Source organism: Callorhinus ursinus, unplaced genomic scaffold (assembly GCF_003265705.2).
Source record: "Callorhinus ursinus isolate GAN/ISIS: 27379988/994484 unplaced genomic scaffold, GSC_fseal_2.0 scaffold48, whole genome shotgun sequence".
NCBI lineage: Eukaryota > Metazoa > Chordata > Mammalia > Carnivora > Otariidae > Callorhinus > Callorhinus ursinus.
Genome location: NW_027397110.1, coordinates 8356482 through 8380647, shown reverse-complemented (window position 1 = coordinate 8380647; position 24166 = coordinate 8356482). Strand labels below are relative to the sequence as shown.

Here is a 24166-nt window from a genome sequence, read left to right as displayed (position 1 = left end):
TCCAAGGGAGTGAGGCTGGTACCCCTCGTGTGTTTAAGAACCAGTCGGCTAATGCCTCCTACTCTGGCCATGTTCCATTGTCCTCGAGCATCCTCCACTGACAGCGACTTCCCTGATGCTGCTGACCCGCTGTGGGTTGCATCTGTATGTTGATGAAATGCCCTGATCCTTCAGGAAACCAACTCTGCCCTGCAGTCCATGTGGCCAGGGGGTTGGGGAAGAGGAGGGGTGGAGAATGGCCTGTACCTAGTTCTGAGTCATCCCTGCCCCTGGGCCCCAGAGAGGCACTGCCTAGGTCAAGGGTCTCCCACAGCTCATTCCCTCCTCACCGGAGCCCTCGCTCCATCACACAGGACAGAGGAAGTACCTTCCCCTCCACCTCTCTTGTTTGTCTCTCTCCCTGTTGCCCTTCCTCCTTCCGCTGAAAAGAAATGCTCTTGTACCTCTTTGTGCAATAGATACTACCCATGGTGCCAGGGGGATGTGCACCCTGTTGTATACTCTGGGCTCGGCTGTAATTTATTCATTAACTATTCGACAACTATTTACAAAGTACCTCGTAGAGACCAGACGCAATGAGCCAGTGGGTCATCCACATCTCTCTCCTGCCTCTGCATCTGTGCCACAGTCACCACCTCATTTCAGGCCTCTCTCATGTCTCTCCCCCTTGCACCTGCAATAGTCTCAGAACCGGTCTCCCCACCTGCCTCTGGGCTGTCCCCTCTGATCCAGCGCACTGACTGCCAGAGAGACCTTATTAACATGCAAAGCTGATGACATCAGGCTTCTGTTCAAAAGCCTCTGGGGGCTCCCACTGGCTTTCAGGCTAGAGTTTAAACTCCCCGGCTTGGCAGTAATGCCATTTTGCAATCTGACTGCTGCCTGTTTGTTCAGCCGCAATGCCCATCTCCCCCCAGAATGAGTCATGTTGTCTCAGAGCGCTGAGTCTTTCCATCGGGTTCCTTCTGCCTAGAATGCCTTTCCCCCAATTTTTTGGTCTAGATCAGTGTGGTCCAATAGCACATTCTGTGATGATGAAGGGAAAGTTCTCTATCTGCTCTGTCCAATGTGGCAGCCTCCAGCCACTCATGGCCACTGGCTGCTTGCAATGTGGCTAGTGTGAGTGAGTTCCAACAACAAGACGGGGCAAGTGGCTACCTTATTGGGCATTAGGGATCCAGGCAACTGCTACTCACTTTGAAATACTTAGCTCAGGGCTCAATTTCTCCACTGGGAAGCCATCCCAACTTCATGGCTGCTGTAGATGTCCCTCCTCCATGTTCCTCTTGCATCCTTGTTCTGCTTCCATCCCGATATTTCAGAACTCTGTTGTATAGTTGGTGATCCACTGAGTCTGCCTCCCCACAGGACTGAACATCTTTGAGTGCACGAACAGTTCACCCTATAAATGGTTGATGCATGCGTGCATTGGTGTGCTGGTAAATGTTGAACAACTGCCCTCTAAAGGAAAGCCCCAATTGTCACATTTGCCAGTTCTGTGGTGTAAATATTCCTACCGTGCGTCAAAATAATGAAAAGACAAACCACAGAAGGGGAAAAGATAATTGCAAAAAGCCTACCTGATAAAGAACTGTTATCCAAAATAAACAAAGAATTCTTAAAACCCAACGATAAGGAAATGAACAACCCAACTGAAAAATGGGCAAAACGCCTGAACAGACACCTCACTGAAGAAGATAAAAAATCACAAGTAAGCACATGAAAAGATGCTCAACACTACATGTCATTAGGGAAATGCAAATTAAAACAATGAGATACCATTACACAGCTCTTAGAAAATCCAAGGACCAAAACACTGACAACACCAAATGTTGGCAAGGATGTGGAGTAACAGGAATTCTCATTCACTGCTGGTGGGAATGCAAAATGGTACAGCCCCTTTGGAAGACAGTTTGGCAGTTTCTTACAAAACTAAACATAGCCTTAACATATGATCCAGCAATCATGCTTCTTGGTATTTACCCAAAGGAGCTGAAAACTTATGTCCATGCAAAAACCTGTACATGAATGTTTATGTCTGTTCCATTCATAATTGCCAATACTTGGAAACAACCGAGGTGTCCTTCAGTAGGTGAATGGATAAATAAGCTGTGGTCCATCCAAACAATGGAATATTCTTCAGTGCTAAAAAGAAATGAGCTATCAGGGTGCCTGGGTGGCTCAGTCGGTTAAGTGTCTGCCTTCTGCTCAGGTCATGATCCCAGGGTCCTGGGATCAAGCTCTGCATCGGGCTCCCTGCTCACTGCTTCTCCCTCTCCCTCTGCCCCCGCTCATGTGCTCTATCTCTTGCTCACTCTTGTCTCTCAAATAAATAAATAAAATCTAAAAAAAAAAAAAAGGAAAGAAGCTATCAAGCCATGAAAAGACATGTAGAAACCTTAAATGCCTATCACTAAGTGAAAGAAGCCAATCTGTAAAGGCTACATACTGTATGATTCCAACTGTATGACATTCTGGAAACAGCAAAACTATTGAGACAGTAAAAAGATCAGCAATTGCCAAGCGTGAGGTGAGAGGGAGAAAAGAAGAGGTGGAACACAGAAGATTTTTAGAGCAGTGAGATCATTCTCCATGATACTATAATGGTGGCCACATGTCATTACACATTTGTCAAAACCCAGAGAGTGTACAATACCAAGAGTGAACCCTGAGGTAAACTATGGGCTTTGGGTGATAATGATGTGTTGATAAGGTTCACCAAGTGTAACAAATGTACCACTTGGGTGGGGGATGTTGTTAATGGGGGAGGCTGTGCATGTGACAGGGAGTATAAGGAAACCCTGTCTTCTGCTCAATTCTGCTGTGAACCTAAAGTGCTCTAAAAAAATATTAAGTCTATTAAAACAACAACAACAAATCTCCCACCGCGGCTGATTTCAAGCCACCAACATGACATCAGTGAACTGGGAGTGGAGAAGAGATGTGTGCACAATTGGCTCTCACGAGCAGGGAGGAACCAGTCTCAGCATGGATGCATGAATGAATGAATGCATGAGTGAGGAAGGAAGGAAGGAAGGAAGGAAGGAAGGAAGGAAGGAAGGAAAGTCTACTCAACCTGCAAGAAGCTGGTCCTGCAGCTGCAAGTCCAATTTCAGTTCCAACCTAGGAGACAAAGGACCAAGGAGTCATATCTTTGGCTTATTCAGGAAGAGGGGCACTTGTCTCCTTTGGGTCTTTTAGTTTTAATACCAAGCCTTATCCAGGCATCTACTGAGCGCCCCACTTAGACTAGTGGAAAGTGAGTGAGCCTGAGGTCCCACTTGTGCTCTCTCTCTCTTTCCCTCAAATAAATAATTAAATAAATAAAATCTTTAAAATAAATAAATAGGGGCACCTGAGTAGCTCAGTGGGTGAAGCGCCTGCCTTCAGCTCAGGTCATGATCCGGAAGTCGCAGGATGGAGCCCCACATCAGGCTCCCTGCTCAGTAGGGAACCTTTGCTTCTCCCTCTGCCCCTCACCCCACTCTTGCGCTCTCTCTCTGACTCTTAAATTAATTAATTAATTAATTAATAAGTAAATAAATTTGTGAGTAAAACCTTTCCCAGAAGTCATACAGCAGCCATTCCCTCGGATCCCATTGATGTGACTGGATCACCTGCCATTCTGAAACGAGCCATTTCTAAGAGAATGAGACCACCATGACTGGCTTAGACCAGTTGATGGGACCCTACAGGAGGCAGAACCTGGGAACCCAGGCAGAGCGGGGAAGGAGGAAGTGGTTGGGTTGGATGACAGTGGGCAATGGCTATCAAGACCCAATCTACAGGAAATGTTAGAAGAAGATGCACAAATTTTATGAACCAGGCCACTCCATAAACATTCCTTGAGATAGTTAAGGAACAAAAAGGCAGTGTGAGGCAGCATAGCTCCCTGGCTTTCCCCTCAGAGTTGAAATGCCTACATGGACACACACACACACACACACACACACACACACACACACACTCTTCCATCAGCCCTCCACAATGGATTCCCACATGCATATTAAGACAGCCTATCAGTGGGGACAGCCTCCATGCTATGCACAGAAACCAGAACTGTACATAGTGAGGCTCTGTGTCTGCTGTGGGGACAGAGGCCCCAGCCAGTCAGATCTGTGCCATCGTCCCAGCAATAGCACTGAGCCTGGTGTGAGACTCCCCTACACAGGTGCTTCTAGGTATGGCTCTATCCAGGGTCATTTGTGGCCATGTTCTAACGTGGGCAATCCCGTTTCAACAGGACTGAATTCCCCAGGGTGGGCAGCACGTGGTACCTCCCCCCCCGCCCCAGCTCTGACCTGGTTATGGGGAGTTGCTAGGGTAACTGCCACACAGCCTTTGCTTCCCACGCTGGAGGAGGCTTGGTTACCATGGCAAGTCCAGATGAGGTGGGGGGTACAGGGGGAAGGAAGCACTGGCCCGGGGGGGGGGGGTGTCCCTAGTTGGGACTCTGTCCTCACTCTCTCTGGGCCACTGGACCTTCGGGAAATCTCTTCACCCCTCTGTGCCTCATTTTCCTTATCAGTAAAATAAAGTGCTCTAAACCACCGATGCATGCAGACGGCATATACTAAATAAACACTGATCCTCAGACTCCTCTTAGGTAAGAATGACTCAAGATGGGTGCAGAAAGGAACGGATTGAGCTGTGTTTAAAATAAAATAGAGAAACTAGCCAGCCAATGTCTCTAGTAGAACACATAAAAGTCATGGAGATTCTGTTGACAGAAATTTAGCTTCCGGAATTGATACTCATGAGTCCCTGGGGTTCCCTGGGTCCTTTTCCAAACCTAGACTTCCTAAGGAAGTCCCCTTAGGGGTGTGTTACCTGAGGGTACGTGGCTTGCTAAAGGGTCTACCCCTTCCTGTGCTCTGCTGGCCCTTCTGTCCCCAGTGGAGCCAGGGCACAGGCCCAGCCCACTGGGGCCAACTCCTGACGTGTGGGGCTCTGCACCAGGCTCTAGGATTGACTACTTGATCCTGCCCTTGATCTGAGCCTTGGCCCCAGTCTCTTCCTTCATTCCTGCAGTGAGACCCCTAGCCAGGTCTCGGTGTTCGGACCCATGCACTACCCAGCTCCTCCCCTCCCTTCTCGTCTGTGCCAGTCCCCTTCCAGAATCCAGATCCCTGCTGCTGGGGTCTCCTAGCCCTGGCTGCCCTCCTGCCTGTCTACCTGCCCGAAGCTTCCAATCTTGTGGGCTGCTTCTCCCTTCCCCACCCATGCTTCACCCCCCAGTACTCCCTTGGTGTCCATTATCACCGGTGGCCCCTGTAGCCCCAAAAGAGAAACTGGACCCTACCCATCCAACCTCCAATAGCTGATCTGCCTTCCCCCTTCCTCCTCCGACCTTGCCTCCAGTTCTTATGTCTTGGCCGCTCCTTATCCTTCCCCCGCCATATACATGGCCAATAGGGTTATGTCTGAGTGTGGCCCCGGATGCTGGAGTCATATCAGGGAACATTCTCCACCCCTACTCGACTGCTGAGTTTCCCCTTTCAAGTCCACAGCAGAGCGAGGAATTCACACCTTGTACCTAGGGTGTGAAAAACAGTAGGGGGTGTTAGGGCCAGCGGCTTTGCCGCTGCTAGCTGTGATGTGGGGCGGTCTAGAAAGTCCCAGGCCTATAGAGAAAGCCCATCCTTGAATCATGCACCCCAGTGCCCCTCCTTTCTAGCTATCCTTTACTTCCCCTGCAGGCACTGTGGAAAAAGTGGAGAAAGCACTCTGCGGCTGACTCTGTGAGCCTGGACAAGTTACCTGACCTCTCTGAGCTAATCGAGAGAACCAGACACAGTAGCACTAAGTTGTCATGAGAAGTAAGCAGAGTTACAGGAACTGTTTGGTGAGGGCCCAGCAAATGGAGGGCGGCCCCACTATACCTTCCACTGGGGCAGAAACGGACTTCTGCACCCTACCTCCCCCCCCATCCTGTACTCAGCCCTCCTCGGGGTAAGTCTCTGTGCTCCTATCACACCAATAACCTGCTGAGGTACTAAATCAACTTTGGGACAGCTCCCCTCCCCGGGCCTCAGCCACCCTCTTCCCAGGGACCACTGCCCTGTGACGGTGGCCGGCAAAGGACAAAGTGCTGAGGGTGCTGGCCAAATAAAGGAGTGCTTCTTGCTGGAGGATGGCAGGCTGGTCCTGAAGCTGCCATTAACTCCTCTGGATGGTCTGCCTGCCTCCAGGCTCTCTGCGACTTTACACATCACTCCATCCAGATGCGTCACTTTCTCTACTAAAAGCTTGAGGCTCAAGCTGCCTCCCAGTGCTGGGGGGTGGGGGGGTGGTAGAAGGAGTCAGGACCTCTTGGCCACTCTCTGCCCTGAACCTTGCCCTGCATATTCCTCCTTTGGTGACTGGGCAGTGCCTCTCTATTGCCCTCTGTCCATGTCCCAGCCAGCCTGCAAGGCTGGGGGGAAATGCCACCTCCTTCACGAAGTCCTCCTTGATTCCACCCTCAGAGAGCAATTCTCCCTCTGTGGAACCATCTCTTGATACTGCCCTTCTGGCCTCGCCCTGGAGGGGGCGGGCAAAGGGCCTGTGCCCTGTGGCCTCGTCCCCAAAGACAGGGATGAACAAATACTAAATACATAATTCCAGCCCAGGTCCCTTCATTGGGGTACAGCTGTTTTAAAATTTGTCTAAAAATGTTTCAGACACACCCCAGTTCCCAGCACTGCTCTCTCTTGGGAAGGGGAGGAGGTTCGTTAGCAGCGCTTTGCCCTCCAGGGCTGAAGATTGCTCAAGCCACCCCACGCTGCCTGCCCTGCCTACCAGAGCACACCACTCCAGGAACTCTGCTGCTGCCAGGAAGAAGTGGGAGAAAATGCCATCCCTTCCTGTGCCTTCCTCCGCACACCGCCCCAAACCCGGAACCGGAATAGTCAGCTTTCTCAAACACTCCATGTTGTCAGAGCACACCAGGGGCTCTCTCTCCCTCCGGCCCATCCCATGCCCTCTGCCAGGGACATCCTGCCATTTCCCAGCTCACACACCCTCCGTGGCTCCCAACTGCCAACAGAGCTAAGTTCAAACTCACCCTGGAATTCAGAGATTCAAGAACTTTCATGGGGCAACCTCTCTTTCTGGCCTATTCCCTCCCTCTGTCCTTCCCCCACCCCTGAAACATGTGCATGTGCATATTCACATATGTGTAGTCACATGCACATGTACACACAACCACAAGACAAAAATACACTCCACACACACACACACACACACACACACACACACACACACACCATGATCCAAACTGATGTGTTCATTCAGCCTGTATTTGCCTTGATCATTTCATTCATTCATTCATTCATTCACCCGCTCAACATCCGCTCAGTGCCAGGCCTCTACCAGAGCTGGCAGCAAATGTGAGGGGCACGATTTCCCTCTTTCTCCAGGGAGTCATTGCTACTTCCACTGCTCCCCAACCGCCTCTCCAAGTTTTAGGTCCTGGGCCCAGCTCAAGGTCCACCTCCCTAGGGAAAAGCCTTCCTAATTTCTCAGCCCTCAAATAATGGTCCCTGCATTTGCGTTCCTGTAACAGTGCCATGTGATGGTGAACTTTCTGTGCTGATGGAAATGTTCTCTATCTGCACTAGCCAGTGTGATCGCCCTTGGCCCCACCGGTCACTGAGCACTTCCAATGTGACCAGTGTGACCGAGGAACTGAATTTCTTACTTTTAATTTATTTTTTAAAGATTTTTTTAAGTAGGCTCCACGCCCAACATGGGGCTTGAACCCATGACCCTGAGATCAAGAGTCACATGTTCTACCGACTGCGCCAACCAGGCGCCTCTGCATTTCTTACTTTTATTTAATTTTGCTTAATTTACATTTAAATAGCAACAACCATATTGGACAAGGCAGTTCTGTTATATAACCCATCTGGCCCTTGAGTCTCACAGATCTGGTGACAAGTGGACTTAAGTTTGACTCCTTAGCTCTGTGACCCTGATCAGGTTGCTAAAGCTCTCTGAACCTCAGCTTTATCAGCTGTATCATGAGCAAATGTAATACTTAATGTGAGGATGAAGTGAGCCAATGTATGCCTGGCGCCTAGGGAATGATTAGGAAATTCACCGAATCTGAATTTTTATCCCTAGAAATTAAATAATTATTTGTGGATTACGATCCCCAACATACTATTAGCCTCAAGTCAATAGGGTTAAAAGTTTTAGAATATGTTCAGTTGACCTGAAATAATGTCGAATTCCTGCCTCCCTAGCAGCTTCAAGGGAGAGTAGACAGCAGCGGAGACAGAAGGGCTTTGGAAACCCCTTTGTTTTCCGAGCCCCTTTGGAGCTGGGAGTGGGTCTACGTTTTTTTCTTAAATCCCCTACAGCATAGGGTTCCATGTATGTTTGCTGATAGAATGATCGTTTTCACTGAGGATATTGCTCAGAAGTCAGTCTATAAATATTTGTTGAGTGGATGCTGGCTATGTACAAAGGGAAACACAAAGGCAAACCACACTGGTTCCTAACCTTGGAGACTTACTCGCTAGCTGAGAGTGCTGCCCTTGGACTCTGGGCGTGCAGAGCTTGGGATGGGGCCCCTCTGGGCTGGCAACGTGCACGGCACGGGGCAGTCAGAGAGGAGAAGCACTAAAGCAGGGTTTGGGCCCCGAGGTTGTCTCGGTCCCTCTCCTTCATGGTCAGGAATCTTCTGGTACGAAGTCGGCAGACAGGGAGCCAGAAGCACGGCAGGGCAGAGGGTGGAACCCGAGCCTGTCTGCCATAGTCACCTCTCCAGGGACCAGCTCTTGCCCTGAGGCACCCCCAGACCACACAACGGGCTGACTCTGACAGTTGGCCCAAGTGGCCACGGCAGCCTCGCACCCGCGGGAGGAGCCTCCAGGTGGGGAGAAGCACTAGACCCCTGGGCCTGTTCGTATGTAGGCAGGCCTTTGGTTGGACCTCTGCCCCCTTCCTGGTCCTGGTTCCTCCTCCCCCATCTGCCCTTTGGTCTGGGCCTCCCAGGAGGGTGCGGGTGCCAAAATCCCTCTTTATCTTTAAAGACGATCAGAAATGTCCACCATGGGGTGCCCAGCTGGTTCAGTCTACAGAGCGTATGACACGTGATCTCAGGGTCATGGGTTCGAGCCCCACGTTGGGCGTAGACCTTACGTAAAAAAAAAATGTTCACCGTGTCATGTACCTACCACACATCTCTCTCTCTCCTCTCTCTCTCTCTCTCTCTCTCTCTCTCTCTCTCACAGACACACACACACACACACACACAGTCACACTGTGAAACTGCACGGCTAAAGACTCTCATTCAGTTGAATTGCTTTTGCCTTCCAGGATCTTATTGTTATGCTCTTACTTCAGGGGAAATGAGGAAAATCCTGTCCAGTCTTAAGAAGGTATTCCCAGTCAGTCTGAAGTAAAATGGTGGTGGAGAAGGGGCCAACCCAGGGCAAAAGTTCAGCATTTAAGGTCCAATACCTGGGAACATCTTGATGAATAAGACGGTCCTGCCCCCAAGGAACCTGCGACCTGTTGGGGGAGACAAACCATTACCATACAGAACTTGAGTTAAACTCAGGTTCATGAAGGGAGGGCATCCGGCCAGACCCGGAAGGCCAGGAGACACCATGGAGGAAGTGACCAAACTGAGGACCAAAGGATTCAGAAGAGTGGCTGGCGGACGGGAGAGAAAAGCATTTTAGCTTCAGGAGCTCCCTAAGCAAAGGCACCACGTGTCAAGGAAGACGGAGAAGACAGAAGAAACCTAATAGGACCATAAATGGCTGCAAGGTGCTCGGTCTTTAGTGTAGGGTAAATAGGGAACCCCGGAAGAGTTTTATGCAGGGAAATTACATGGTATCTTTGCATTTTAAAAGGGACTGGGGGGAGAAGATCCAGTTGGGAGGCTCTTGCAACAGTGGGGGGGAAGGGGTTGCGAGGGAGTGGGCAGCAGGGATGGGGTGAAGAGGACTAAATGTCACAGAAGAATCCTCATCTGGTCTGGTAGCCATGAGGGAGGGACAAGAGTCAAGACACGTGCACATTTCCCACTTGGGCAACCGGGCAGGTGGTGGTGTCATTCTGGAGCAGAGAGACCCAGAAAGAACAGTGGCGGGGTGAGGGTAGAAGAGAAGTGGGAGTGGGTTCCTTTTGAGACCTCCCTTGCAGTGGAGGTGCCTGGGGGACATCCGAGTACAGAGGACCAGTGGGCAGCCTGACGAACTGGTATGCAGTGGAGGAGAATGTTCTGGAGCTGAGAGGGAAGCAGTTGGCAGAGTGGTTGGGGAGGGGAACCTACATCATGCTTCCAAGGTTGCAGATACAACAAAGTCCCCGAGTCTGGAAGGTCTGGGAGGACAGGAACTTGCCTAGTACATAACCCATGCCTCAAAACCATTCATGAATAAAAAGATGAAGCTTCCGGTAAGTTGTGGCTGGGGGAGGGGCGTGGGGGAGAGACCTGGGTGTATTCCTTCCTTGGGGCCAGCAGAGCCGGTCAGAGGAGAAAGACTTTGCTCATCTAGCTCGGTCCTAGAATCTACACCCTTCTCCCCATGGCGCCAGCCCCATCCACCTCCTCTTGCTCTCTCATCCTCTCTGGGGATAGGGAGCGGGCACGAAGCGTCCCCAAAGTTTTACAACAGGCGCTCATGACACAAATTCCCGCCGAGGAGAAAAAGTCAGCCCTGGGACATGTAGCTGATGTATCATGAGGTGGGCTATTTTGGGACTCGAATTACACAGGAGAGCCTGGGAAAATAGTGCCTGGAGATGAACAGAGTTGCAATTAGCATTAACTACAAGGTGTCGAATCTTTACTGCACACACAGCAGGCAGCGTGCCCTGGGGAGAGGAAGGTGACCGGGAGCCAAGGACCTGGGTGGGAGGGGGCAGCATCTGCGGGAGGAGGCGGCACGATTTCTCTGGAAGGCGCAGTCACCCTGAGCAAAGGGGCCTCCAAAGTTGGAAATGCAAGCATGACAGGACGCCACCTTGCTCAGGGAAACTCCAGACCCAGGACTGAAGGGACTGGTGCAGGGCCAGAGGCTTTCTCCTAGGGTGTCACCGCCTCATGGAATGTCCCCAGATGCAAAGTAGATAGAGCCTGTGCCTGAAAGGAATCGATTTCCCGGCGGGTAAGTCTTTTTAAAAACCTCAGTGACAATGCACAGTGTCTAGCTGTGTGGGAGGGTGGAAGGCCGGGGTCGGGTGGGGGGTCAGGCTGCGTGGACGGATGCCCCTGCGTTTCCACTTGCCAGCTGATAACCTGGAACGGGTCCTCCCCTGGAGTCTCACTTTATTCATCTTTAACCCCTCCCTGTAATCCCTTTCAGAGTCTACTTCACCAGATTGGGGCAGATCAAATTGGATAATTGTATGTTAAAGTGACTCCACAGCCTGCAACCTCCCTGACAACGCAGATGCCGTCACTTGTCCCCTGCTTTGCAAAGACAGCTGGGGGCATCTGACTCCCGGCGAAACTAAGGCAGCCACCAGGCTATTGAGTCTGATTCCTCTTTTCTTTATTCCCAGTGACAAGCATGTTATCTACTACACATTAACTGCTCAAAAATGGTAGTTGAATAAATAAGTCCCTTGGTACCTAAAGGGGGATTCTTCCAAAAAGACCACAGTGTGTTTCCTATCAGTTACATCCAGGAGAGATCTTTTCCAATGTCAACTGTTACTAAAATATTCTACTCTGATTCTAACCTTCTGTCCAATTCCAACTTATGTCACATAACATTTGTGCTTCCTGAGAGCAAAAACCATGCCTTAATCACTGCACTTCAATGTGGGCTCCACGTGAGCAAGGACTTGGTTTGGTTCAGAGCTATACCCAGCACCTAGAGTAGAGCCTTGTGCTTTAGTAAGGCTCATTAAGGATCTCTAAATGAATGAACGGTTTCTAACCCAGAACACCATGCTAGGCATTCAGCAAATGTTTGTTGAATGAATAAATTAGTAAGCAAGGGGAACACTGTCTCTCACTAATGCCCCTTCCTAACATTCTCAACAGGGGCAATATAGCAAGGCAGGTGGGTAGGCAAGCTCTGGAGTCAGATGATCTGGGTTTAAATCCTGACTCTCATACTCACTAGCTGGGTGACCTAGAGTATGCTACTGAACCTCCCTGTGCTTCAGATTTCTTACCTATAAAATGGGGATGATAATAATGTTTAAAATAGGATTACATTAATTCATTTGAAGGATCCCTAAAATATTTAGCACAGTGCTTGGCACATAGTAATTACTGCTACTTTTTTTTAATGATCATATCAGTCTCTTAATAACCCTCAGTGCCTCCCCTCTGGCTACAGGATAAGATCTAAAATTAAGGTTCCCCACAATGTAGCCCCAATATCCCTCTTTCCAGTCCCATCTTCCCACACTTCAACACTAACAACCCTTTACTGGCTTCTCCGCCAGGCCAGACACTTCACGAAGCCCCGTAGGGTAGGACTTTTTATTGCCCATATTTTACTGAAGATGTGACCAAGGTTCAGAAAAGGGACGTAACTTTCCCAGGGACACACAACTTGTCTCAAGAAAGTGAGATTCATTCCAGGACTTCCTGACACGAAAGTTCACGCTCTTCTTCACTGGCCTCTGAAATCCTTGCTGGGCACAGCGCGGTCTGTGGGCCCTCGCTACCAGCATAACTTGGGAGCTTGTTAGAAATGCAGAATCTCGGGCTCACCTCAGACCTACTGAATCAGAATCCAAATTTTCACAAGTCCTCCAGGTGATTTCTATGCACAGGAATGTGTTGGAAGCAATGTTGTAAACCACTTTCTACCAGCCAGACACAAAAGCTAATTAAACCGAACACCAGATCTTATTTAATCCCTACAACAATCTGGGAGGTGTTAGGAAATGGGGATTGTTATCCCATTTTGCAGATGAGGACACTAAGGCTCTGAGGGTTAAGGATCTTGACCTGAAGCCTCATGTGCCTGATTCCGGCATGATGCTCCGGCCATATCCCTCTGCCTGGAGTGTCTTCACTCCCTCTCTCCCCTTGAAATCTTCTCGTCCTTTAGGCTCCACTCAAAATCCCCTCCTGCTGGGTGAAGCCTCTCTTATCCACATCCCACTGGACAAGATTAATTATTTCTTCCCTCACAGTCCCCACAGCTCCCTGCACATACCTTTCTCTTGGCTCTAATTCATTCTGTTTTAAAGAACTACGTACTAAGTGCATACTGCGCGCCCGGCACATAATGGGCGTTGAGTAAATGTTTGCTCCCAGTGCACTGCTGCTTGAGTTTATCAGAGCACTTTCACCACACCTGTGTTATTCCCCCCACCTCCCCAGCTCCTCTATGCCCCCAGGGCATAGTCTGTCATCTGTTAGGACCAAATCCTTAGGAAGCAAACTTGTCTCCATTCTAAAGACGAAACTTATCTAAAGATGAAATTAAGCGTAAAATGTGCCAGAAGTGAGGCCTTGCCATTCCTAAGGTTGCCAAGGTGATAGGCATCTTGCTGCCCACCACCACTGATCTTTGAGCTGACACTGGGTGCCAGGACTGACTACTGTCACAATAGTCACAGCTATTTGACAATCTGGCCCTCATTTTTTTTTCTCCTACACTGTCAAAGGAAGGCCCAGAAATAGCAGGCAACCTCTTCAAATTCCCTGGGGTTTAAAATCAGGTCCCCAGTAACCTTCTGTCATTTCACAAGGAGAAAGGGCAAAGGTGGCTGAGATGAAGGGCAAAGATCACTGAGAGGCAGAGGACCTAATAGCCCCCAGGCACAGCCTCTCCTGTGGGAGGGGGGGCTAGACCACGTGCTTCAAGGCCTCAATTTCCTCAGCTGTAAAATGAGGGGGTTGGACTAGTTTCTAATGCTCCTTCCAGCTCTGAGATGCTGTGCTATAAAATGGGAGAAATGTGAACCTTTGGTTGCTATGATCTGAAAATATTTTGAATGTGGAGAATCAAATTGTACAGCAGGGCATGAACAAAATAATATGTTAATGACTAAGAAGATTGTATTTAATCCAATGGGAAACAGCAGAGCAGCGGCTGCTGGTGATGTGTGTGTGTGTGTGTGTGTGTGTGTGTGTGTGTGTGTGTGTGGCTTCTTTCCTTGAGCTCAAACATGCACTTTGAATCACTAATATAGTAATCAGGCCTCTGGCAGCCTATCTTGCCCAAATACACACACACACACACACACACACACACACACGTCAGTTCAAATTAAAATGGGGGGGGAATTCCACCACAGCAGCTTAAATCCTTGCTGTATCTGGACTTTTTTTCTTTTTTTTTTTTTTAAAGAAATTTTTATCGTGGTGAAGGTGCTGTATTGGCAGCTTCTGGAGCCCTCTGATCTCAGAACTGAGACATGTGGGCCGCCAGCTGAGGGTTTTATTAGCATTTCGCTTTTGCACACAACCACCTCCCCCCAGCCGTCACAATCCCATCTGGCAGCAGGGGCCCCCAGACCCTCCACGCGGGGAGTGGTGAGATCCACTACCCCCGAGGCACCCCGACCGAAGCACTTGCTCGCGGCCATAACTGCGGAGAAGATGGACGCGCGCCTGCTCCGTGTCCCGCCCTGCCAGGCCGCAGGAAGGGTTAGATCGCCACCGGGGGGTCGGGGCCCGGAGGCAGAAGCGGGCCAGAGGCCTCACGTGCGTCTAACCGGGACCCCCCCCACCCCCACCCCGGCAAGTTCCTGCCCATCCTGGAGCTCCCGGGCCCTCAGGCCTAGGCCCCGCCGCGTCCCGCCCGGGAACTAGCCCACTCCCGACCCCCAGGCCGCCGGCTCCGCTCCAGGTCCGCGCCACCACCACCACCCCCGCCGCCCGAGGCGTAGGGCGCGGCCGACCCTCCCCGTCCGACGGCCGCGCCCGCGCCCCGGCCCGCGCCGATTGGCCGACCTCGCGGCCCGGTGAGGCGCCCCGCCCCTCAGCTCCAGGTGCGGCGGGGCGACCGGGGCCGCGGCCGAGGCCGGGGCCGGGGCGGGCGGCCGCAGCGCCATGGCCGAGTCCCAGCTGAGCTGCCTGGACGAGGCGCACGTGAACGAGAGGGTGACCGAGGCGCAGGCTGCCTTCTACTACTGCGAGCGGAGGCGGGCCGCGCTGGAGGCGCTGCTGCGCGGCGGCGAGCGGGCCTACCGCGAGCTGGTCAAGAAGGAGCAGCTGCGGGATTTCCTCTCCAGCCGGGAGCAACAGGCCCTCCGCGCCGCCTGGAGCCCCTACGAGGATGCCGCCGCCGTCGCCGCCAACGCCGCCGCCCGGGGCAAGAGCAAGGCCAAGGCGAAAGCCCCGGCGCAGGCCCCGGCCGAGCCCGGCGAGTCCCTGGCCTACTGGCCCGACCGCTCCGACACCGAGGTGCCCCCGCTGGACCTGGGCTGGACCGACACGGGCGTCTACCGCGGCGTGAGCCGCATCACCCTCTTCACCCACCCGCCCAAGGAGGAGAAGGCGCCCCACCTCAAGCAGGTGGTCAGGCAGATGATCCAACAGGCCCAGAAGGTAGGCCCCGCCCCCCACACCGGTGGGACACCCCCACCCCGGGGCAGCCTCTTGGACCAGGACCCACCTCAGAAGCAGGGCCTGGGGCAGGACTTCCTGATCACTCTGGAAAATGGGCCCAGAACCCTCCCTTAAGCCGAGGGGCTGGTGAGGCCTCTAAAGAGGATGGATGGGGACGTGTTTGGCAAATCACAAGGTGCTAGACAGTTGTCATTATTAGTGTCCAGAGGGGCTGGCTTTCCTCCGCTCTGTGCTGCTTTTTCCCTGTCAGGTTCCTCTCTGTAGGGAAGACTGGGGGCTGTGGGGCTTTGTGGTACAATGGGCCTCTCAGAGTTCTTGATAATAACCCATGTGCTGCCCAGGGATTTACAAAACCTACCCCAGGCCATTTTCTCATTTGGTCTTCAGTCAACCCCAGGAACTGGGTGGTGGGACTTCCCCACCCCTACCCCAGCCAAAAGCGAAATGCTAATAAAACCCTCAGCTGTTCTTAGGAGGGCCCGCAGAGTCAAGACTGGACTAGCATTCACACCCCCTTGGGGGCCAGTACTAGAAGTCAAGCGGCCTGGATTAAATGAAGAAATGTATTTTGAGCACCTACTATGCCTGGCTCTGTGCTGGCCACTTTGACAAGGCACATCACTGGACTCAACAACTGGGGTTGGGGGTCAGGCAAGCTCTCACTTACCGTGTCTCTCTGCTTGGGGGTTGAAAGGAGGAGATGTTTCCAGAGTGGCTGGTTAGGATACTGGTGGACCAGTAGGTTGTGGGGCAGGGGGAAGAATTTAATCTTTACTCTGTGCCCTTGCCTAGGGGCAACTTGGGTAGGGTTTCCAGGTAAAACATGGGACGGCCTGTTAAATTTGAATTTCAGATGAACAACAAATAATTTTTGGTATTAGTATGCCTCAAACATTGCATGGGGCATACTGATACTAAGATGTTCTTTGTTTGCTGAAGTTCAAATTTAATGGAGGATTCTGTACTTTTATTTGTTAAACCTGGTTCCCCCACACAGAGATTTGTTAGAAACACCAGCACCTTTAGCGCCGGGTGCAGAATATACAACAGGAGTGGCTTGGGCTCACCGTTCTAATTCAGCTCAGTGGATGTGGTTGAGTCCTGTTACCCCCGGAGGCTGAAGTGGCCTGGGAGGGAAGACCAACCCAGAAAGACCAGTGGGGACACTCCTTTTCCTGGGAGGGGTGATGCAGGTTGTTGGCTAGATTGGCTGCCAGAAGGAAGCATTAACTTTTCACTGTCCATGTTTCCACCCTCCCTCTCTAAGAAATTCCTCCTTATTTGCCTGAGCTTTCTTTGTATACTGCATTCTGCAAAAGAGAAAGGCAAGGATGATGATACTGTGCAGCTGGGGTAAGGGGTCAGGTCTCATGATGCAATACTAAAAGCCTTGATTTGTTAGCACTTCATATGTGCCAGGCACTGTGCTAATAGTTTCATGTTCTCTTTTACTTTTCGCGACAACTCGGTGAGATGGGTAGTTGCCTTTTTTGTTTCAGAACAGTTGCTTGCCAAAGGTCACAGAGCAAGTAAGTGGCTGCTCCAGGATTCAAAAGCCAGAGTCCTTGCTCTTAATCACTGTGCCATCCTGCCCTGCTGTCTGGTGGTAGTGCAGCAGGACTAAACCAAGGGCCTTGAATGGAGCTAGCCTGGTCACAACCTGAGGTACAGGTTGTGTGCCCCTGTTACAGAAAGGGAGAGACAGGACCCCTGCCCACTGGGGCTGCTAGTCCCCCGTGGGATGTCAGGAGTCTCCTGTGTCATGCAGTGTTCTTAGCTCTTTAAAATTTAACAACAGAAACTTTAACAATTGTGAATGAGAACAGTACGTACATATTTAACTAGTCATTACTTCCTGAGTGCCCACTGTGTGCCAGGCTCCGGCCATAGAAGGATATAAGCTGTGGTTTTTGCTCTCAGTTAACTCAAATACTGGGGCATGCTGGAAAGAAAAGCATTTTTTTGAGCCTAATCTGGGAAGGCCTTCTGAGGGAGGTGAATTGCACGGTTGAAAGGGGAAAGAGAAGGAAACTGGAATGGGCAATTTCTCCATTAAGAGACTTGGGAGCAGGAGCAAAAGATTTTTCCTTCAAAGCAGCAAGCAGCTTTGGGGGCACCTGGGTAGCTCAGTCAGTTAAGCGTCTGACTTCAGCTCAGGTCATGATCTCAGGGTCCTGGCCCCAGAGTCATCTGGCTCCACACTCAGCAGGGAGTCTGCTTCCCCCCCCCCCCCCTCCCCCCCCCCCCCCCCCGCCGCTCCACTTGCACATGCACGCACTCTCTCAAAATAAATAAAATCGTTTACAAAACAAAACAAAACAAAACAAAACAGCAAGCAGCTTTGGCAGGAGGAAAGAGCTCTCCTAGGGGGAGTACTGTGTGGGGCCTGGTGCGAGCGTCCGAAAACTGAGTCAGAAGCCGGTGAGCACACCCCTGGCAGAGGCAGCCTCTGACCCTGTCATTGCCCCACTGAACTCCCAGGCCTTCTGGGCCCCACCCTTACTCACTGTCACTCCAGGCTCTACAGTACCTTCTTCTCAGAGACCCCCCCTGAAGTAGGTAGCACAGAGATGTTGACCTGTTTCACAGGTGAGGAAACTGAGGGACAGAGGAGGAAAGGGACTTGCCCAAAGGTCATGTGGTTGGTTATGCAAAGACCCAGATCCCTCGCTTCTGCTGTAAAGGCTACACCCTCTGAGCACTGCCTGCCCCCGACTGACCCCAGCTTGTCCAACTGGCAAGCAACCTTCCGCAGCTATTATTACTCTAGGTTCTTCCCCCTTCCTTTTCACCCCGAGGGAGGGAGTTTGCTTTGTCCGCAGGGGGAGTCGGGCTGCTGTGAGGTGGTTTCTGTGCCGCCATGAGGGGGACTGTCATGGGGAGGCAACCAGACACACACACACACACACACATAGCGGTGTCCCAGAGAGTTTCAGATTTTTTCTCCTTTCATCTTCAGTAGAACCTCATGAGGTGCTGTCATTTTTATTCCTGAGTGACAAACAGGACACTAAGGCTCAGGGGAGTGGCTGGGACTTAACCCACTGCCACAGACCAGGGGGGGGCTTCGAACCTCAGGGATCCAGAGAGAGGAGCCTAATTCGGGGGACACTTTGAAAATCGGATTGGGGGTGGGAGGAGGCAGAGGGCAGTGAGGAAACCGGCCAGCAGCGGGTGTGGAGGTGGGAGCTGGTGGCCGGGGAGGAAGGCCTTGGAGGCGGGCAGTCAGGTCATCGGTGGGGCCTCTGCAGATGGCCGAAGGCTCTGCTGGCTAACTGGCCATGTTTACTTGTGGGGTGTGGTTATTTCCTGCTGCCTTTCCCCCTATTTCAGTGTCACTGAATGATGGACATTGCTTAACCTGCAGGCAGAAAAGGTGTCTTCGGGGACCGAGCAATGAGTCCCTGGCCTATCTCACGCTGACAGAGATGACCCGGGGAGGGGGCTGCCGTCTGGGCTGCTAAGATCATTGTAACCGCAGAGGGCCCGGTGGCGGGGGGACTTCAAGTGAGATCACATGTAGACTGGGAAGCTTTGGGTTCTCACACACAAGAGCAGAGGGAGAGGACCCATCAGCTGCAGTTTGGATGGACTGGTCGTTTGGAAGGAGAATGTTCATCTGGTCACTGGACAGATAGTTCGAGGTTACTGTGTGCTAAGCACTTTAGTAGAAAACAGACATATAAAACACACCCCTGCTCTTAAGTAGCCTAATAGTGTTCTAAACCATTATTAGAATACAGTATGCGAAGGCCTGCCAGAGGGCGTGGCTGCAGGGGCATTAACGCCAACCCAGGTTAGGGAAGGCCCTTTGACGCTGAGGATCTGGCTACAAGCGTGTCCCAACGCAGCAGCAAGGCAGAGCCTCCACCCATCTTTGCACCCAGGCTCCCTTGTGCGTCTGCTTTTGAGGCTCCTGCGTGGGTTTAGAGAGCCGTTGCCTATAGAATAGAAAACTTACTGGCTCCCTACCTCAAAGACTGACCCTTGGCCCTGCTCTCCTGGGTCCCACACCAAATGCACTGCACTGCCTACCACAGGCTGCCCCGTGTCCTTTGAGCCTCAATCACCATGTGAGACAGAGTATTATCTTCATTTCTGCAGAGTCCTCTGAGGTCCAAAGGGGTGAAATGGTTTGTCTTTAGACCAAGGACAAGGAGATTATATAGCCTCCCCAGGTCCCTGGTCAGAATCACAAGTGACCCCGCGAAGATGACAAACACAGGCCAAGAGAGGGAGGCTGGTGGACTAGGCAGCTTTGAAGAACCAGGAGCTCTTCATTCCTGTTGCAGTGGAGACCTGCCTGGTTGATGGGGGACAGAGCAGCATGGGTAGCAGGCCTGGCCCTCCCCCTCCCCTGCCTGTGGCTTTGTCTCCCTTCTTTCAGGGCCCAGGCCAGGTGCTACCTCTTCCTTGGCACTTTTATCAAGTCTTCAATTCAAGTGACCATTTTGGGGGCAACCTGGGCAGCTCAGTCACTTGAGCGTTCGACTCTTGATTTCAGCTCAGGTCATGATCTCAGGCTCATGAGATCGAGCCCCACGTGGGGCTTCGCACTGGGCGTGGAGCCTGCTTGAGATTCTCTCCCTCCCTCTGCCCCTCCCTGCAGCTCCCCCCCCACCACACATGCTCTCTAAAACAAACAAAAGTGACCTTTTTATTGTCAGACGTGACTCCTTGTTTGTTCACCTGTGTGCCTGGCACACAGCTCGCTTTGGGAGAGCCCGTTTCGTCCTCAGGGACTGGTAGTTTTGGAAGAGTGAGGCCCCACCTTACTCCTCTGAGTCTCCTTTGCAGGGCCCTGGCGGCCACAGGCGGTCAGTGATTTGCATAAATGGTTGGAAGCTGTCTCCGGTTGGCCATCCGCCTCTCTCCATTCCTCTAGAGAAGCAAGTGTCTGGAGAAGGCCCCCATTGAACTGCATATTACCCAGGGGACCCCTTTAATCCCCCTTGTAACAAACTGTCTGGCAGCAGAGAAAAGAACACTGTAAACTGGGGAGAGGGGGGTGCAGAAGGATTTGGGGAAAAGCACCAGAGCAGGAGCCATGGTTTGCCAGGTTAGCAGCTTGGTTAGAGGTCTGGGCAGTTGATGGGGGTGAACAGCTGGAAACATGGGCCGAGGGGGTATGGCAAAGTCTTGGAGTCTCTGGCTCACCATGCCAGGGGACTCACCTTGCAGGTGGCAGTGTTTGCCACTGAGTAGAGTCCACTGTCTTCCTCTATTAGCCTCCATCAGCACTCCCCTCATTCAAGGACACCCAGCAGAGAGTACTGAGCACGGTCTCCGTGCCGAGCCCCATGCTGAGCATTGAGATATTGACATGTGGCAGATACAAAAACAAAAAAAAGTCTGATCCACCAAACCCTTCTTCCCTGCACCAGTAACCATCCCGAACGGACTTCGATTCAGAGTCCCAGGGCAGTTCCAGAGTCCCTGTCCCACTGAGGCTGGTGGGTAATGGTGCAGCTGCAGCTGCAGCTCCAGGGACTGAGCGCTTGCCAGCCCTTCCGGGATCTCGCCCCAGCCTGTCCCAGCGGCACCCCTGCCGAGCCCCGAGCTCTTTGGCTGTTGGATTCTGAGCATCTCTTCTTTATACTCAATCACTCATCCCAGGAGCCAGAATTTCTGAGCAATGGAGACCCAGCTTCATGTCAAGGTCAAGGACAGGCCTTGAAAAAATTGAAAGGTCATGATTTCTGTCCAGATCTGGCCACTCACTAGCTGTGTTCCTTTAGGTAAAGCACTTCCTTCTGTGAGGCTCCTGACCTGCAAAATGGGACGATGATACCTAGATTTCTGGACGGTTTTGAAAAACAAGGAGGAAACTACGTGGGAAAGCTAAGGATACCACAAATGTCAATTGTTCTGGAAAGTAACCGCTGCCTTCTTTGTCTTCTCTCAGAGCAGGGGAGGGAAGCATGGCCGAATTTCCTCCCAGGAAGTGGGGCTGCTGCAGCCAGGAGATGAATTAGGGGTGTTAGGAGTCACTTCTCATTGCTGGGGGCCCTGTGCAGATGTATTTCCTTTTTCCTCCTTAGAGTGAGAGAGGACCAGCTGCCTGCTGCCCCCCCCCCCCAACCCCACCACATTTACCTGTCGGCCTTGATTTGGGGGTGGGTGTTAGAGTGGCTGCCTGCCTGCTCCACCATCTGCAGGGCGGTGGCCTCTGAATCCTCAGCCAAAGGTCTTCTCTACGATCTGCCTGGCAGAGACAAGACAGGAAGTCACAGAGGTGCCCCAGTTCCTAAACTGGGCATCCCCGAGGGTGTTCCCCTCGTGCTGTCATCCAGAAGGGGCTGACTGGCTGCAAGGCCCAGCCCAAAGAGCCTGAGGGCAGTCTGGAAATATTCCTCGGGAACTAAAGCTTTCATAGCTGGGCAGTGGGGCGCGGTGGGGCCGACCGTGTTTCTCTCTTTGGAGGAGAAGGAGGCCTATGCTTGGTTCTTCTGAAATCTGACACTTTGGGTCCTTGAAACTCTGAGGATGGTTGTTTCCCAGGGCATTCAGACATCAAAGATGGGTCTCAATAAAGGGGTGATTTCTTCATGACCTTCTCTTGGCTTCGTGGGGGGCAGATCCGGGTTTGTTGGGCTGCGGTCTCAGGAGACCTGGCCACTGCCAACGGAAGTACACAGTTGGGAGCCAGGAGCCTGGGTGTCCTCATTCTTGCTCAGGTTGTCTCTATCCTCGCCCACTTGGTGACCTTGGGCAAATCGTTTGACCTTGCCAGGCCTCCATCTCTGCATCTGTAAGTGGGGATAATTCTTGCCTTCTTGCTTACTTTCACAAGTCTGCTCTGAGGCTCTAAAGCAAGACTAGGAGATAGCACTTTGAAAAAAGATGAGTAACGTATGCAGATAAAAGGGATTTCTATGAAGAGGGGCTAACGTTGTTGAAAGATGGGTGCTACCCTATTTCCTTTAATTAATCCAACCCTCAGCACTTCACAAGGGAGGTGCTGTTTTCCCAGAGGCTCGGGGAAAGTACAAGGTCATTGAACTCGGAAGAGGCTAGCTGGGATTCCACCCAGGTTTGAGTTCAAGGCTTGTGTGCTTCTGCGACAAATGCCATTACCCTTGGGGATTGCCCTCTGGGGCCACCTCTTCCTCTGAAACTTACAGAAACAAAGTGTATTTGCTGCCAGCCAGGCTTTGGGAAGCTCACAGACTAGTTTGGAGACAGACGAGGACCTGGCAGCTAGCTGCTCTGATCTGTGCCGAATGGGTGAGAAGATTCTCTCTACTTGGAGACGTTGGGGCAGGTATCACCTGGAAACTGGGTGTAGGTAGCTTCCAGGGACCGACTTTGTCCTCTTAATGGCCAGTTTCTGCCCCCCCCCGCCCCCGTGGCGTGTGACCTCACGGACAAGCTGAGACCTTGATGGGATTCCCTGCCACCAACCCTAATTCTTCCATATTCTCAGCCCCTAGGATGCTGCCTCCCCTTGGCTGGTGGCCAGATCCACCTCCCTTTTCTCACAGTGCACAAGGCAGAGCCTGTTCTCGGGCAGTATTCCAATCTGGAGGGGGGTGGAGATGGGGAGCAGGGCAGAGAACAATTGAGCCAGGGTGGGTCCTGGCTGCCTTCCTGCCTGCCTGCGCTCTTGGCACTGTCCTGAGCAAGCCCCACCTCCCTGAGTCACTCTAGCGATCCCTGCTAATCCCTCCCCCACCACACCTCACCACCCCAGGTGCATGACCAGTCAGTTTTAGGGGCAGCTGCTGCCTTCCCCAGTTTTGTTTTTCCTTCTCTGAAATCTCTTGGACAAGTCTGTGGACTTGCTAATGATCCCATAATCTTAGCCCCGGAGTAGAGCCTGTGGCTTTTCTAATTATTAGTCTCTCTGGACCAAGTTTCCAAGAATCTGTAAGCTCATCCCGGCATAGCTTGTATGGTGGTCCTCATTCTGTGGGGCCCCTCGGAGTGCTGCCTGGGTATGTGGCAGGCTCTGGATATTCTTTTTGTTCTCTTTTCTAGTAGTGAGTCTGCAAATGCTTGGGGCAGTGGCAGGGACCAGGGTTCTTTACTTTTTGGTGGGTTTCTGAGGACAGACTATGAGTGTTCTTAACTCCCCCCTTCCCCTGAGGGTTCCCAGACTGCCTGGAGCTTCCACACATTTGTTCATTCATTCAGCATGTTATTGGGGACCAATTATGTACCAGGTTCGAGAAATATACAGCGGAATAAAATGTGGACCCTGACCTTAAGTCTAATGGGGTAAAAAGAAAAGAAACCATGGGGCATTTGGGGGAGGAGGTCGATGGCTGTTCATGAACAACACTTCACTGCCAGCCATGCAGGTGCTGGTCCTTTTAGAATATATTGTTTCATTAAATTTTCACAGCAAGCCAGCAACTTTCCATTTTACAGATGAGGAAACAGTTTCGGAGGAAACAAGGTCACACCGCTGGTAAACAGCAGAGCTGGATGGAACGGACTCTGATTCCCACAGAGTATGGGGCTGGCAGAGGCCTCCCAGGAGTTGACAGCTGAAGCAGCCAATGTGGAAGGAGGGTGGGCAGAGGGCAGGGCTGTACAAGGCCGAGGCCAGGGAGTGCACAGATTCACTTTATTCCTTGCACCCCAACGCCCTCCGGGCCACCTTCCCCAAGCGCACCCCTCCCTGCACTCTCCTCTCTGGGGAAGCCCCCCCAGATAGCATCACCTGGCAGTGAC

The 24166-nt window shown here is 51.9% G+C and overlaps 1 protein-coding gene and 1 long non-coding RNA gene across 2 annotated transcripts in view; one reads left to right on the top strand and one right to left on the bottom strand.

Moving 5' to 3' along the window:
- Window positions 1-1302: 1302 nt before the first annotated feature.
- Window positions 1303-15223, bottom strand: LOC141370868 (uncharacterized). Its single transcript, XR_012375317.1, has 4 exons — window positions 15107-15223; window positions 9451-9501; window positions 3077-3123; window positions 1303-1402 (listed from the first exon to the last, which is right to left on the bottom strand). It is a non-coding gene; the product is annotated as an uncharacterized lncRNA (long non-coding RNA).
- FAM83F (family with sequence similarity 83 member F) overlaps window positions 14910-24166 on the top strand; it is a 32048-nt gene continuing 22791 nt past the window's right edge. The window contains exon 1 of the mRNA XM_025882123.2: window positions 14910-15466. Within this exon, the coding sequence (XP_025737908.1) occupies window positions 14969-15466 (498 nt within the window). The 5' untranslated portion in view covers window positions 14910-14968. The remainder of the gene's footprint in view (window positions 15467-24166) is intronic.